This window comes from Macrobrachium rosenbergii, chromosome 25, assembly GCF_040412425.1.
Source record: "Macrobrachium rosenbergii isolate ZJJX-2024 chromosome 25, ASM4041242v1, whole genome shotgun sequence".
Taxonomy (NCBI): domain Eukaryota; kingdom Metazoa; phylum Arthropoda; class Malacostraca; order Decapoda; family Palaemonidae; genus Macrobrachium; species Macrobrachium rosenbergii.
The window spans coordinates 47,711,910-47,726,326 of record NC_089765.1 but is presented as its reverse complement, the minus strand read 5'-3'; the positions used below and the strand labels follow the sequence as shown (position 1 = coordinate 47,726,326).

Below are 14,417 nucleotides of genomic sequence, written 5' to 3'. Positions count from 1 at the left end.
ATATTTACATATATATATATATATATATATATATATATATATATATATATATTCCTATGCATATTTTTCCTTTTATTGTGAAAAGGAATGGCTGCAGCAGGTGTTGACCTTTCGTTCTCAGCAAGGCTGCTAATATCTTACACTTCTGTAACCTGGCGGCGACCAGCGGGGTCTCATAACCACCAGGGCATAATCCACAATGACTTTTCCAAATGGATAGATGGATTGATATATATATATATATATATATATATATATATATATATATATATATATATATATATATATATATATATATATATATATAGATATATATATATATATATATATATATATATATATATGTTTGTATATATATAAAAAATATGCCTGTGAGTATATATGTTAGAATCTCGATAATCACCCAATTTCTACAGAGGGAGCAAAAATAACTATTAATGCAATGACAAACTAAATTCACTTTTCCAAACACACCATAAATTTTCCACCATCTTCCGTTATTATGAAGAGAAACCGAAGCCTGTCGTTGGTCTGGTATCCTTATCGTAACTTGCCGGACTCTTAGGACTCCTGGTACTTTTAGGACCTCGGAGGCAGCACACCTCAAACCCGAAGAACAGAACCGACAACAGGTAACCGAAAACCAGGATGAAGAAACTCCCTTGTAGGTGATCTATGGTCAAGGGGATGACGCCCGTTGCTGATTCACCACTCGGTTGTTTATTCGCTTCTTCTTCCTCTTTTGTTATTCCAGGTCCTTTGCCCGATCCGTCTGTTTGCTTGGCTTTTCGGGATTCTTGGATCTGTAGGTCACAATAATAACAATGATAATAATAATAACAACAACAACAACAACAATAATAAATAATAATAATAATAATAATAATAATAATAATAATAATAATAATGATGGTGAAGGAATCCACAGTGGTGTAGGTATAAATGTACATTAGAAATATATATACAAATGAGAGCTTTCAAGAACCTGCTCGATTCTCCTCCTCAAGAGACTGAGAAGGAGAATCGAGCAGGTTCTCGAAAGCTCTCATTTTTCTACATATTTCTAATATATATTCACATTTACACCACTGTGAATTTCTTCACCATTTTAGTGGCTCATGGTATTATGAGATTTTTATGAATAACAATAATCATTCCATTTTTTCTTAGTAACAAGATTATCAAAATTAAATCCTGGAAGAAGACCCTCTTTCAAACAATCTCCATTAAAAGGAATGGCCGTCTGGATACCACTGAGCTTATATTGCAATTTCTCAATTTCCTGAATGGGTTTCTTCGTAGCTGCAGGTAAATTACGTAAAAGCTGTCCAAAGTTCATTTATTCATTCGTCTTTTGTAAATGGTAGAAAGTACTACCGAAACGTTAAGGAATAAATGAACTTTGGACAGCTGCTATATAACTTACCTGATGCTATGAAGAACCTCATTCAGAAAATTGAGAAACTGCAATATGACTTCAACAGCGTCTAGTTGGTAATTTTTTAATGATAATTTATTGACACCACACTGAGAGATCTCATTGGCTTATTAGTCAAATGTTCGGCTCTAGAAAGCTCTGTGTATTTCTATACGTTCAGAGACAACAATACTGTAAGAACAAAGCATTTAAAACAACAACAACAACAACAATAATAATAGTAATAATAATAATAATAAACTTTTCTTAATGAGATGACCATCAAAATAATAACAGATTCAAGATTTACCGAAAAAATACTGAAAGTATTATAATAATAATAATAATAATAATAATAATAATAATAATAATAATAATAATAATAATAATAACAATACTAACTTTCCTGGCTTGCCTGAAGGACTCCAAGAACCATCTCCTGACGAGTCCTGTCTCCAATATCCAGCCGATGACCTGATCCACCTTGCCCTTGAGAGGCGAGTGCCTCTGGAGGGCCATGGCGATGTTATAGGGTGAGAAGCATTCCTAAAAAAAGAAAGATCGGGAGGGGTTAGAGAGTACGGAGAAATGTAAACAAAGGAAGATTTAAAAAAAGAAAAATTATGAATCTCTTTAGTTTCGAAAATCAAAAGTCAAATCCGACTGGTATAGAGTGGACCTCACCCTTGGTCACATAGAAACGATGATCAGCTCGTTAGTATTGATAAATAAGGAAATGAAAAACAGACGGACAGACAGAATCTACGTACCTATATTAAAATATTTTAAAATTCATCTCGCTTCAATTTTCTTTTATTTTAGGTATGAGCAATATGCCATTAGAACTGCAAGTTTGTATTAAAAAAACTGTAATAAGAGGTGGACAGAATGTACAGTATATATTAAAATACTTTATAATTCATCTCATTTGCCTCAGTTTTTTTTTTTTTTTTTTTTTTGTTCAAAGAAATTAGAACTCATGGACCAGGAACCAAGAATCAAGAACCAGGACCAAGAATCAGGAACCAGGAATCAAGAACCAAGAACCAGGAATCAAGTACCATGAACCAGGAATCAAAAACCAGGTACCAAGAATCAAGAACCAGGAACCAGGAATCAAGTACCAGGAACCAGAAACTACGTACCATAAGCCAAGAATGAGGAGCAAACCGCCATCTAGACGCTTCTGGTCAATTCGCCAACTGGATGTTATCTGATACTTCCTAATTTTATCAAGGCTTACCTTCATGATCCTCACGGAAGAGACACCCTTGTTGGTAAACTGTGTAGCAATGACGAACTCCAGGAACTGTCTGTTATGTAAATATACGGACTTCCCATTCAGGACTTTTGGCCACACAAGGCTGAGGTCGCCATACGCTTCAAATCGGTTTGCCAAACCCTACACAGGGAGGAAGATTAATGAACTATCAACATGTAATCATTGACGTTTATCTGCATGAACATGCGTGATTTTATATATACTGTACATTGTTGGTGTGTCATTTAACTGCAAATCTGAGTGTTTATTTGACTGTGACTTTTGACTATTTAATAAAAAGACTTCTTGGCATAAGAACGCTGCACTGAATGATGATGGGTCTAATGTTCCAATTGTACGGCACCTCTTAAACGAACCCCTACCTGTAAATAGGGATCTACTGAGGAGGCCAGAGCCCCCTTGAAGAATCCACCAAGCCCAGAGACTTCTACCCCAGACTGGTAGAGATCCTTGACAGTCTCTATTCCAGAAGGCGTCTGGACTACAGTCAGAAAAGCCGTGAGATTGGATCCGTAAGCAGTTGTGAGAATGAAGGTGTAGAGGCCCAGGAAGCTGACGTAAACCTGTGTGCTGGTTCGGTTAGGAAGAGCCATCAGAGTTTGACGGAAGTGAAGCCCCATTGAGTACATTCCAGAGTACAGGAAGGACTGGAATATCTTCACCTCCCCTCCACTGGAAAAAAGGAATGGAATTTTTTTCAGGAATATATTTCATAGTACAAGTGTGTGTGTGTGTGTGTGTTAACCTTTTGTGCAGTTAAGCATTTTGTTGGCTCGAAGATATTCTTGGACGAGTGAAAACACGTGTCAGTGCTTACGAAGCCTGATGGTCAGCTTTGCTGCCCGTGGAGACAGAGAACATTTTCCGCTCGAGGGGTCCCGCTGACGCATGAATCCTTGAACGATGGCCCCAACTACGTCATGGAACTTCCCCGCAACGGAAGTCGTTGGCAGACACGTTCCCGATGAAAGTTCATTCATGGGTTCGCTCCGATGGGCGGAACAAAGAAAGTGTTGATTTTACATTTTGAGTACAAGTTAATTATTGGGTTGTTAATCGCTGTTTCTGAAAGACCTGTTTTTTTGTTGGAGTGCTGTCGAGCTGCCAGTAAGGTGAGCTAAGTCTTTGATTTTCAAAGCCCGAACAGACTTTATCATTTTCTTGTTTAACCTGTACTGTTTTTTCTACATTATGGCTTATGCTTTGGATATTTCTTTTTATTTCCATTTTTTTATTTTTATGTCACTTGTGTTTTTTTAATATTTCGGTTTTGATTTCTATATGACAGTTTATTTTTTGCATTGATCTGATGTGTTTTTTGTGAATCAGTAACATGGAAGAAATCCCACAACTATTTTTTTATGCCTGTTTTAAAAGTTCCTTTTCTTTGATTCCACAGATGTATTAGTAGAGGTCACAAATTAAAGGGAACTTTGACAGTAACCAGGCGGGATTAGCATCCCCAAAGATACTGCACCTAAAATCAAGGTCTTTGGGCAGTCACCTGGACAAGGAAAAGAGGTTAAGAGCTCACCCAAAAGGGACAGTGGTGAGAGGAGTCAATAGGGGCGAATTTTTCCCCACAGTTAACCTTTATGGTTGAAATTAAAACAATGAACATTATTTTGAAAGACTGTAAAATATTTTTATATTGTATCTTACTTTAATTCTTGGAGGATGAGATGGCGTGTGTGAGGTTTACCTCTTTACAATATATATATATATATATATATATATATATATATATATATATATATATATATATATATATATATATATATATATATATATATATATATATATATATATATATATACTTTACTTACAGTTAAACAGGACATACCATTTCTGTCTAACTTTATATCACCATTTAATGCTAACTCTACATAAGCTAAATAAAACTCATGATTACATGCCTGAAATATATAAAAAACCACGGACTAAATGAATTCACATTTCAAGCTAGCTTGAACTAGATGGATCTTAACATCATATCTTGCTACCTGAACTAAATGGAACTCACGAATTCCTTCAGAGCATAAAAAAAGAACCCACCATTTATCACTAGCAAGGGCTAGAAAGTAAAGAACCGGTCCGCAAATGATTATGCCGACCAGAATGACGATCCAGACGTTCATTTGGAAAGGGAGACTCAAAGACTTCCATTTTGGAGCGGGTGGGCTGGTCCGAGCTAAGAAGCAGCTGACCTGCACAGAGAGACAGAAACAAACCTTATTAATGCTGTTGTTTCAGTACTTCTTTTACTGTAAGTAATAGCAGCACTTTCATGATTGTTAAAAGATGTCATCAGTAACCTTCTACTTAAATATCAGTTGCTTTGAATTTATGTTATTTTCTCTGACAATAAATATGGGCTCTCAAAGACATCAGTTATTAATCAGATTTTTTTTATGCAATAGTGAGGAAGATTTAGTTTTTATTTTTGTCTTGATGTTACTTAAGCAAACTAGATATGTCAGAGAATTCAAAATACTCCTCTGCTAAGAGCAAAAAAAAAATTATAGGCTCTTGCAAAAAAATTTTGTAGATACCTGATCGGCAGACACACGTACGAATACTTGAATTTCCTCTTTTTATAGTCATTGAAAATAGCAAAGCATGAAATGGGATAACTCCTCCCAAATTTCCATTTTACCTCTGCATCATAAGGAGCGCTGTAGTCGATAGCTCCAAACCGGCCAAGCGTTAAAAACAGATTGGCTACCCCGATGTCGCCTTCGTTTTTCGATAGTTTCCCCACCATTCCGTTCCACGATCCGTTTTCTGTTGCTATGCCCCAAAGCTCTCCTGTAAGAGAGAATAGTGAAATCGCCCCTAAAATATTGTTCTTCCTTCACTATTTGAAAGATGTCACAGTCTCTTTGCTAAATTCATAGGTCTTCCCCGAAGGATTAGTTCATAAAAGACAGTTAATCATGGATCAAGGAGTAATGAAAGAGGCCAGACAGCTAGTTGAAAAGAAATTGAAGGGAAGGGATGAAATGCTGTAAGCGAAGCAGCGATAAAAAAATGTCAATCTGTAAAAAATAATTTCAATGGCGTCTACAGTGCACCGTAAAATCAGTTAGTCATAAGAATTTTTTCTTGACTATGTGACATTAATGTTCCGCTAATATTCCCCTCATATTTCTTCCGAGAGGAAGTTTTTCACTTAAGATTTTTGGAAAAACATAAAAGCAACAGAGGAAATTAATAAGCAATTTGATGACGGCCGAATCTGTGGTATATGACAAGCAGGTCCTTCGCGCCGCCCATCCCCCAACATCCCCCAAGCTACAAATAACTCTTTCTATGAGTGCATGAAAGAAAATGAGTTTTCGAAAACAATTATTTTATTTCACCGGTATGTTATATCAATTTCAAAGCTGCTGTGATGTATTTCTAATTATGGCTATATTTAGTGGATATGTATTTAAATATTCTATATATATACATATATACACAAACACGATCAAACACACCCTATTACACTTTATATATGTATATGTATGTGTGTGTGTGTGTTTCTGTGTGTATAAGTGTATGTGTGCTTGTGAATATGTGTGCATCAATTCTATCTGCACCGTGAACCGTTAAAATCACTCAGTAACTTGTTCCTCATCAAAACAAAAAGAAACCCGACTACATCACACAACCACCCACTGAAGTGCTAGTGAAATAAAAAAAAAAAAAAAATATTACCAGGGGGCGGTTCCACGAACTGGAGGGAGACGTTGAGGACCGAGGCGATGGCGGACACGACCTCAATGTCGATGCCGAAGGGGTAGACCATCCTGCCGTCCCTGTCCCGGAAGTACAGGACGCTCGGCTCCCATTCAAAGGTCACGACCTAGCAGACGCGTTTAGGCAAATAAGGTTAGTAGGCTTTGCATACAGATGTATTTTCGCTTTAATATTTATATTTCGTACATTAAAGTCCTTTAATGTCATAAACTGGTGTCACAAGAGAATGGTGCAAGGATATACTGTATGTGCGGCTAAAATCTGCAATAACCCTTAGCGGTCTAGAGCAAATGACATTAAGTAAAGATTTTTGCCCCAAAACCCACAAAGTCGTAAGAAATAATGAATAAAAGACAAAAAAAAACAAAGAATAAACAAGTAAAAAACTAACACAACCAGGCAAAAAATAAAGAAACAAAACCACAAAATGTTTCAACAGTGTCAAAACATAAAAAATTCAAAACGTTGAAAAACATCATTTTTTTAAATAAAGTATAAAAAAATTAAAACAATCATATCTTTAAAACTAACATTTTAAAACAAAAAACAAAATTTTTAAGCGAAAGCAAGTAAGCAAAAGCTAAATCCAAAAAGCTAAAACTTAATACAACCAAAGCACACACAAGAAAATAATTTCAAAGGTATTTTAAAAAGTTAAAACCAAACCGCATAACTTTAAAAACAAAACTAAAGAAAATGTAAAAAAAAAAAAAGCAAATATCTTAAAACAAAACATAATAGTTAAAACCCTTATCGAAAAAATAAAAAACAAAGATTCAAAAATAAAGTAAAAAAAATTATTAACAAATTAATCCCTCTTCAATAAAAAGCTAAATATTAGAAACGAAAACAAGAGCTGAGATACAAACCCAGAAAATTAAAAACAAAACCAAAATTCTTACAGAAACAAATAAGAGAATTAAACAAAGAAATAAAAAGCAATTGAAGCAACAAAACAACAAAACATTTAAACAAAATCAAGAACTAAAAAAGAAGCCTAAACCCAAACCCAGGAAATAAATGCGAAGGCAAGAAAACGATTAAAAAAAGAATGAAAATCAAAAAAACTAAAAGCACGACCATACAATTTCAACAACAAAAGCAAGAGTAACAGCGGTAGCCATTTACCAACATTACCTTTAGGACGGCTCCCCTCAGGTTCGATATCTTGTCGGAAAAAATATAGCCAGGTGTGAATTTAAATTCCCCACTCTTCCAGGTGTTGATCAGCTGCAAGGGACGGTCGCTGTACATCCGGTTGGTGTACAGACCCCAGTCGTGTGCGCGATTGCCCTGAGCATGACGCAAGAAGTACAAAATAATAACGTTTACTTCTACCTGTATTTGTTGATAACTAATAATATAAGTTACCATTTCCTTATTGCGTAATTTATCTTCGTGTTTGCAGTCCTAGACACATTTATATACACATGCAAGTTAGCATAGTTACATTGATACATGGAAATAAGCAAATACATATTATTATGTTATGTGCACACACGTACTGTATACATATGCGTGCACATTTTATATATATATATATATATATATATATATATATATATATATATATATATATATATATATATATATATATATATATATAAATAAATGTGTGTGTGTGTGTGTGTGTATACATACACACACACATAAACACACACACACACACGCATATATATATATATATATATATATATATATATATATATATATATATATATATATATATATATATACATATATATATACATATATATAAATAAATATATATATACATACATATAAGTAAATATATATGTGTGTGTGTATAAATATATGATAACATCTAGATTTTTATACACTTTGTTACTCCAAAGCCTTGAATCAGCAACAAAGAGAAAATGGAGAAATATCACCTCACACTGAGATGGGATGAGTTTAAGTCAAGCCGCTGGCCCATAAAGAAGGATACAGGACTACTCTCTCATAAAAATAGACACACACACACACATACATACATACATACATATATATATATATATATATATATATATATATATATATATATATATATATATATATATATATATATAATGTATGTGTGTGCGCGGGCAAACGAATTCTTGTAAACATATAAACGGGCCACAGTTAATAAAAACAAATATTTTCCAAATCAATAAAGGTAACATACATCTTTCAACTTCCGCTAAACCTCTTTTTGAAAATAAGCAATCGAATTTTTACCTTAATGATGCCAACGATGTTTTGAGTTTTCCTTCCTTTCATGGACGTCACGAATCGCTCCAAGTCGTCCTTAGCCGTTCCAGCCAACATGTACCTTTGTGCAATAGACTTAAACTGTTATTGAGTGTCTTCTTGCTGAAATCTAATGGAGTTTTATGATTTCCTGGTGTCCTATAAAAGATATTTCGCTCAAGAATTTTGTTTCGTCGCGAGAGAGAGAGAGAGAGAGAGAGAGAGAGAGAGAGAGAGAGAGAGAGAGAGAGAGAGAGAGAGAGAGAAAAAAAACCCAAGTCTATTGTTTTTCATCAATATAATCCAACCATATATTAAGGTTAGCGTCGACGATATTGGCATTAGCGATGCCGGTATTTAACCTCAAATTAATCATTAATATTAAGACGTACTTCCCGTCGAAGTCCCAATCGCCTTCTTCGGTGTTTGCAAAGTCGATGAGGACGTCCAGCCTGCGGAGGAGGAACACGTACGCCCTGCAGGTCCATTCGCCTCCGAAGGCGATGTCCTTGAAGCTCTCTCTCGACTCCACTTCGATAATCTGGGAGAAAAACCGAAGAAGATGCGGCGAGTGAAATTGCGAAGACTATCGAAGAAGGGAATAGAACATACAGAGCAGGAGATACAGTAGAATTTAGGCCAAAGGCCAAGCGCTGGGACCTATGAGGTCATTCTGTGCTGAAACGGAAATTGACAGCAAAAAGGTTTGAAGGGGTGGAAGGTAAGATGGAAGAAAAGGAATGTGAAAGGAGGAACAGAAGAAGGTATGAAAGGGGTTGCAGCTAGGGGCCAAAGAGACGCTGCATAGAATCTTAAGTAATGCCTACAGTGCACCGCATGAGGTGCACTGATGGCACTACCCCCCTACGGGGGATTTCTATTTAATGTACATGTTTTGCGATTACAAGCCTCTGCTCACCTGCTTTGGGCTGGGGAGTTGCAGAATGCCATCCAGAGCCAAGGAATCTTGAAAGCTCAAGTCATATGCCAAGACTACTGAGCAACCTCTCAAATACTCGTCAAAAACATCTTGAAGAATTTCTCCAAGAGACTCATCTACTCCCTTGGATAAGGAAGGCCCCATTCCTTTGGCCTCTTCTGACCTCATCGGAAATTTATCATTCCACTGGGAATTCAATAAGGGGGCCACTATTCTCTCTTGCTGCGAAGCCCCAAAGATAGAAGTTTTTGAACTTAGAGTTGCGGCTCTATATTCATTATATTCCGTAGTGAAGCAGTCATGACATGGTTGGTCAATGATTCCCGGGTTGGTCCCTTCCCGGTTCTCACAGGTGGCGCTGACTGCGGACGTGGAGCCCCTTGATGACGTCATGGCTACCAAAGCGTGCAGGTAAACAAACCGCCATAACTTCACTGAGTTAATCATGTTAGCTGCGGGATAGAAAAAGTAAGACTTTAATATAAACGTAATAAGAATACGCAATAGGAAGGTGATGGTTCTTTCTGATGTCTGAAGCTTATATATATATATATATATATATATATATATATATATATATATATATATATATATATATATATATATATATATATATATATATATATATATATGAAGATAAGAAGGCCCATAAAATACTATTTGAACGTTGCAACCATATATTTCGGGCACTAGCTTCCGTGCACGGAAGCTAGTGCCTGAAATATATGGTTGCAACGTTCAAATAGTGTTTTATGGGCCTTCTTATCTTCATATCTTACTGTAGTATTACAGTAAAAGACATTCATATATATATATATATATATATATATATATATATATATATATATATATATATATATATATATATATATATATATATATATATACTATATATATGTGTGTGTGTGTGTACGTGTAATTCCATATGCCTTTCCCCCTTAGAGAAGAGGACGCCAGGAGGGGTTAGCCATGGTTGCTTGGTAAATATTTAACCAAAAGGCTGCTAGCCTTATGACTTTTCTAGGACTGGTTCAGACCTGCAGCTTCGTCTAACTACCTGGTGCAAATTTTAGGTCAACAGAAGGAAAAATTGGTATTTGAGGATGCCAGTCTGTTCATCTTCGTCCAAATGATGAACGTGGGTTGGCCCGAAAAGAAAGAGGCTCATTTAAAGTATGAATGTGACAGTGACCATTTTCTTGTTCTTTCTTAATGCCACTCACACTGTCAGGTGAACCTGCTTTTCGTTGAAGTACACACACACAGACACACATACATACATGCATATGTACAGTATATACATATATGCATGCACACACATACACACTTTGCACACACACATTTATATATATATATATATATATATATATATATATATATATATATATATATATATGTCTGTTTTACATACCCACACTATATATACAGTATATATATAAATATAGAGTATGTATGTATGTGCATGTAAAAACAGATATATATATATATATATATATATATATATATATATATATATATATATATATATATATATATATATATATATATATATATATATATAGTCACATGTGTTCCAAGTACCTGGTTACTACACAACTAATCATAGAATTCAAAAATTGACCTCACTTCAGCCAGATACCTGAACACTCCTAACAATAAAAATTATGACTGAGTGCTCTAAAGGCAACAGTGATCCCTTAAAAAGCTTATTAAACACGTGAAAAATCAAACTAAGTTTATCAAAACAAGTGTGAGGTATCAACAATTAAACAACAAATATACTAGAGCAAAAGGGCTCCACTCCATCAAACAACTTTAACTGTTTCCCTGGTCTTAATTCACTTCAGTAAAACTAAAGGAACAAAACATGTTTATCACTTTGCCTTATGCACACAATTATTCCTATTCACTAGTCGTCAGTAAATGAAGCACTGTTTTTAAAATCTTTAAGTATAAAAATTTATTTTTAAATTCTATAATTAGAATTCACAATCTGAAAAAATTTACTATTACTTGAAATCAACAAGCAATTTAATTAATTCTTGAGTTAAGTTACAAAGGTTAATTTAACAAGAAATTAAATCAATCAAGCAAAATTTAAACTATCAAGTATTGCTCAAGATTTAAAAAGAAAATCTTAGTAAATAAAAATTAAATCAAGTATGCAATGTTAAATTATTAAGAAATGCTTAAATTGATAAGTAAATAAATGTTAAACCACCACTATATAAAATGTGAAAAATTAAGAGATTCCAAACATAAAATCACACAAAAATACACAAAATATTTACCAAAAACAATTTCACTAAGGCAAAATTCCCTTAATATACCTTATTATACCATGGTAATAATAAGTAAAATTCACTTTACCTTACACAAGCTTGTGAAAATTTTCACAAAATTTACTCCAAATGCAGCTGCTCGAGATTCACAAAACACACTTTTGATAGGCACTGTTATTAATATATACACTTCTGACTAAGTTGTCAGATCTCAAAAGCTAATACTAACACCAATGACCACACAAATATTTTATGTTAACAGTTTCTCTCTTTTGAAGAAAGAAAGAGAGAGAGAGAGAGAGAGAGAGATAGAGCGACACAAAAGATCTCTGAAATCAGAATGAGTAAATTTTTAGTATTCCAGCAAAAAATGAAACAATCAGATGACTTTATTATTAAGGCATTTTGGGAACAAAATACAAGGGAAAAATCTAGGAAAGGAAGATGACGTCACTTCCTGAGCAAAACATTTTGGGGTCAAAACTAATGCGTTAGAACAATACGTGATCAGAGAAATGCAGTCTTAAACATGACGCAGTTGGCATATGCTTCGGTGAAATAACTTGTTCGTATTTCTCAAAAAAGTACTCGTCTTTACCAGAAAATCGTATGGGACAAAGGTTTTAACGAAATCTTAACATGATCAAAACAGATGGCAGCTGGCTAATCATAAATGGCATGTTTCTAAAACAAGACGAAGAACCAAAGTTGGTTTTCAGAACTGAGCAGCCTATTGTTACCCCAACCTTTCAACATATTATCTTTCACAATGATGATTGAAGCAAAACAAAGCATTCGCTTCCACACACACACACACACACATGTTGCTGATATACTACATTACTATTAAAACATATTATTAACTCTAAATTAAGCTGTTAAGTTATATAAATCACTGACTCTTTTGAGATCTGACATTACACTACATATGATACTTCAACAATTATCATCATTACACAGAACACATGACAACTAGAACAGTAAATATATCAAAATCATGGAAAAATATACATTTTAAAGACAACATCATTAGAATATATATATATATATATATATATATATATATATATATATATATATATATATATATATATATATTTGTGTATGAGTGTATGTATGTGTATGTAAAGACAGAGAGGCATGCCCTTATCATGAAATGATTCCAAACTTGAAGCAAAGCAATAGTCACTGTCATATTCATATTCTGAATGCTGTATCGTATATGAGCCCGGGACATAAAACAGACAATTCACCTTAACATCTTCAACATATTTTGTTTCATTTTCACTCAACATTCTCATTAACTGGTGAAGTTCTGTAATAAAACAGTTTTACTTTAAGTCAGTCCCTATTTTTGATCAATTTATTTTTCCTGTTTTCCATAATAATTTGAATTTCTTATATAATCAATTTTTATTATTTTACATTGTCGGATAAAATTGTCTAAACAACCGCACTTGTCTCCAGTTTAAAAATTTAATTCGCTCAAATTTTTAATTCAGAGACATTCGCGGTAAAATTAATATTCTATCATGAGATATATAGCAGTGGCAACCCCACAATTCATATCTAACAGCCGATGATAATAGCACACTGCAAGAAAACCACTATCACATCATTACAGACATGCAACAAATGCCAATGCACTTACTAAAAAATCAACAAGTCATTATATGACATTGCTGATGACTTGCCGCGTGTCAAAAGTGACATCGTAAGAACACTGGATAATTCAAAAAAGTCATTATCGGAAATTTTGCGTGGATTGTGTTAAGTAGCATCTGCATTCACGTCAGTATTATTTGATCTATAATTATTGAGCAAATGTTGTCTGGTTCCGAGTCATCAAACTTGTGTCTTTCACCAGAAATGTCAGTTTTCAGTGCTACCCACAAATGACAATGTGTGATTCAAGGATTCGAATGCAAATGGGAATGCATTTAGCTTTATCAATTTCACATTTGCATGGGCGGTAATTATATTTTCACATGAGGATTGTTAAATAAGAAAATAATGGAATGCTTATAACAATACGCAATTCTCGGTGAATTTTTTTTTCTTTTCGAATACGAATTGTCTAAAATTATGTCATTCACCTTCTGAGGGAAACAACTCGGTTATACATATGTATAAAGTGGTTAAAAATTTATCGGCCTAAAATCGTTCTTAACGAAGGGCTCTTCAGCTTAATAAAAAACTATTGGACTCCTCGAAAGAAGTTATCTGTCATTTTAAAAATGAAAGTTTACAGTATTCCAATATCTACTGCACTGGACTACAGAGTAGTGCTCAGTGAGAATAGTATATTCAGTAAAAATAAAGATATCGTGTGGATAACATTGCTTGTTCATGCATATTTAACAACGCAGCATTAAGCAAAATTGAAACCAATTTTATTCCTTTTGAATTATTTCTTAACATAATATTTCATCTTTTAATTCTTGAGGTCTTATCGTTTTTCTTATATACGTGAAAACTGCCTAATTTTTTGGCATGGCTCTCATGGTAAATCCATTA

The 14,417-nt window shown here is 34.1% G+C and overlaps 1 protein-coding gene across 1 annotated transcript in view; it reads right to left on the bottom strand.

The window, feature by feature from the left end:
• Nucleotides 1-500: 500 nt before the first annotated feature.
• LOC136852249 (ionotropic receptor 21a-like) overlaps nucleotides 501-14,417 on the bottom strand; it is a 19,533-nt gene continuing 5,616 nt past the window's right edge. Inside the window, exons 3-13 of the mRNA XM_067126700.1 lie at nucleotides 9,598-10,070; nucleotides 9,071-9,219; nucleotides 8,667-8,760; nucleotides 7,581-7,736; nucleotides 6,402-6,549; nucleotides 5,356-5,507; nucleotides 4,755-4,906; nucleotides 3,062-3,371; nucleotides 2,661-2,819; nucleotides 1,820-1,963; nucleotides 501-803 (exon numbers count right to left, since the gene is read on the bottom strand). Coding sequence (XP_066982801.1) covers nucleotides 501-803; nucleotides 1,820-1,963; nucleotides 2,661-2,819; nucleotides 3,062-3,371; nucleotides 4,755-4,906; nucleotides 5,356-5,507; nucleotides 6,402-6,549; nucleotides 7,581-7,736; nucleotides 8,667-8,760; nucleotides 9,071-9,219; nucleotides 9,598-10,070 — 2,240 coding nt within the window. The remainder of the gene's footprint in view (nucleotides 804-1,819; nucleotides 1,964-2,660; nucleotides 2,820-3,061; nucleotides 3,372-4,754; nucleotides 4,907-5,355; nucleotides 5,508-6,401; nucleotides 6,550-7,580; nucleotides 7,737-8,666; nucleotides 8,761-9,070; nucleotides 9,220-9,597; nucleotides 10,071-14,417) is intronic.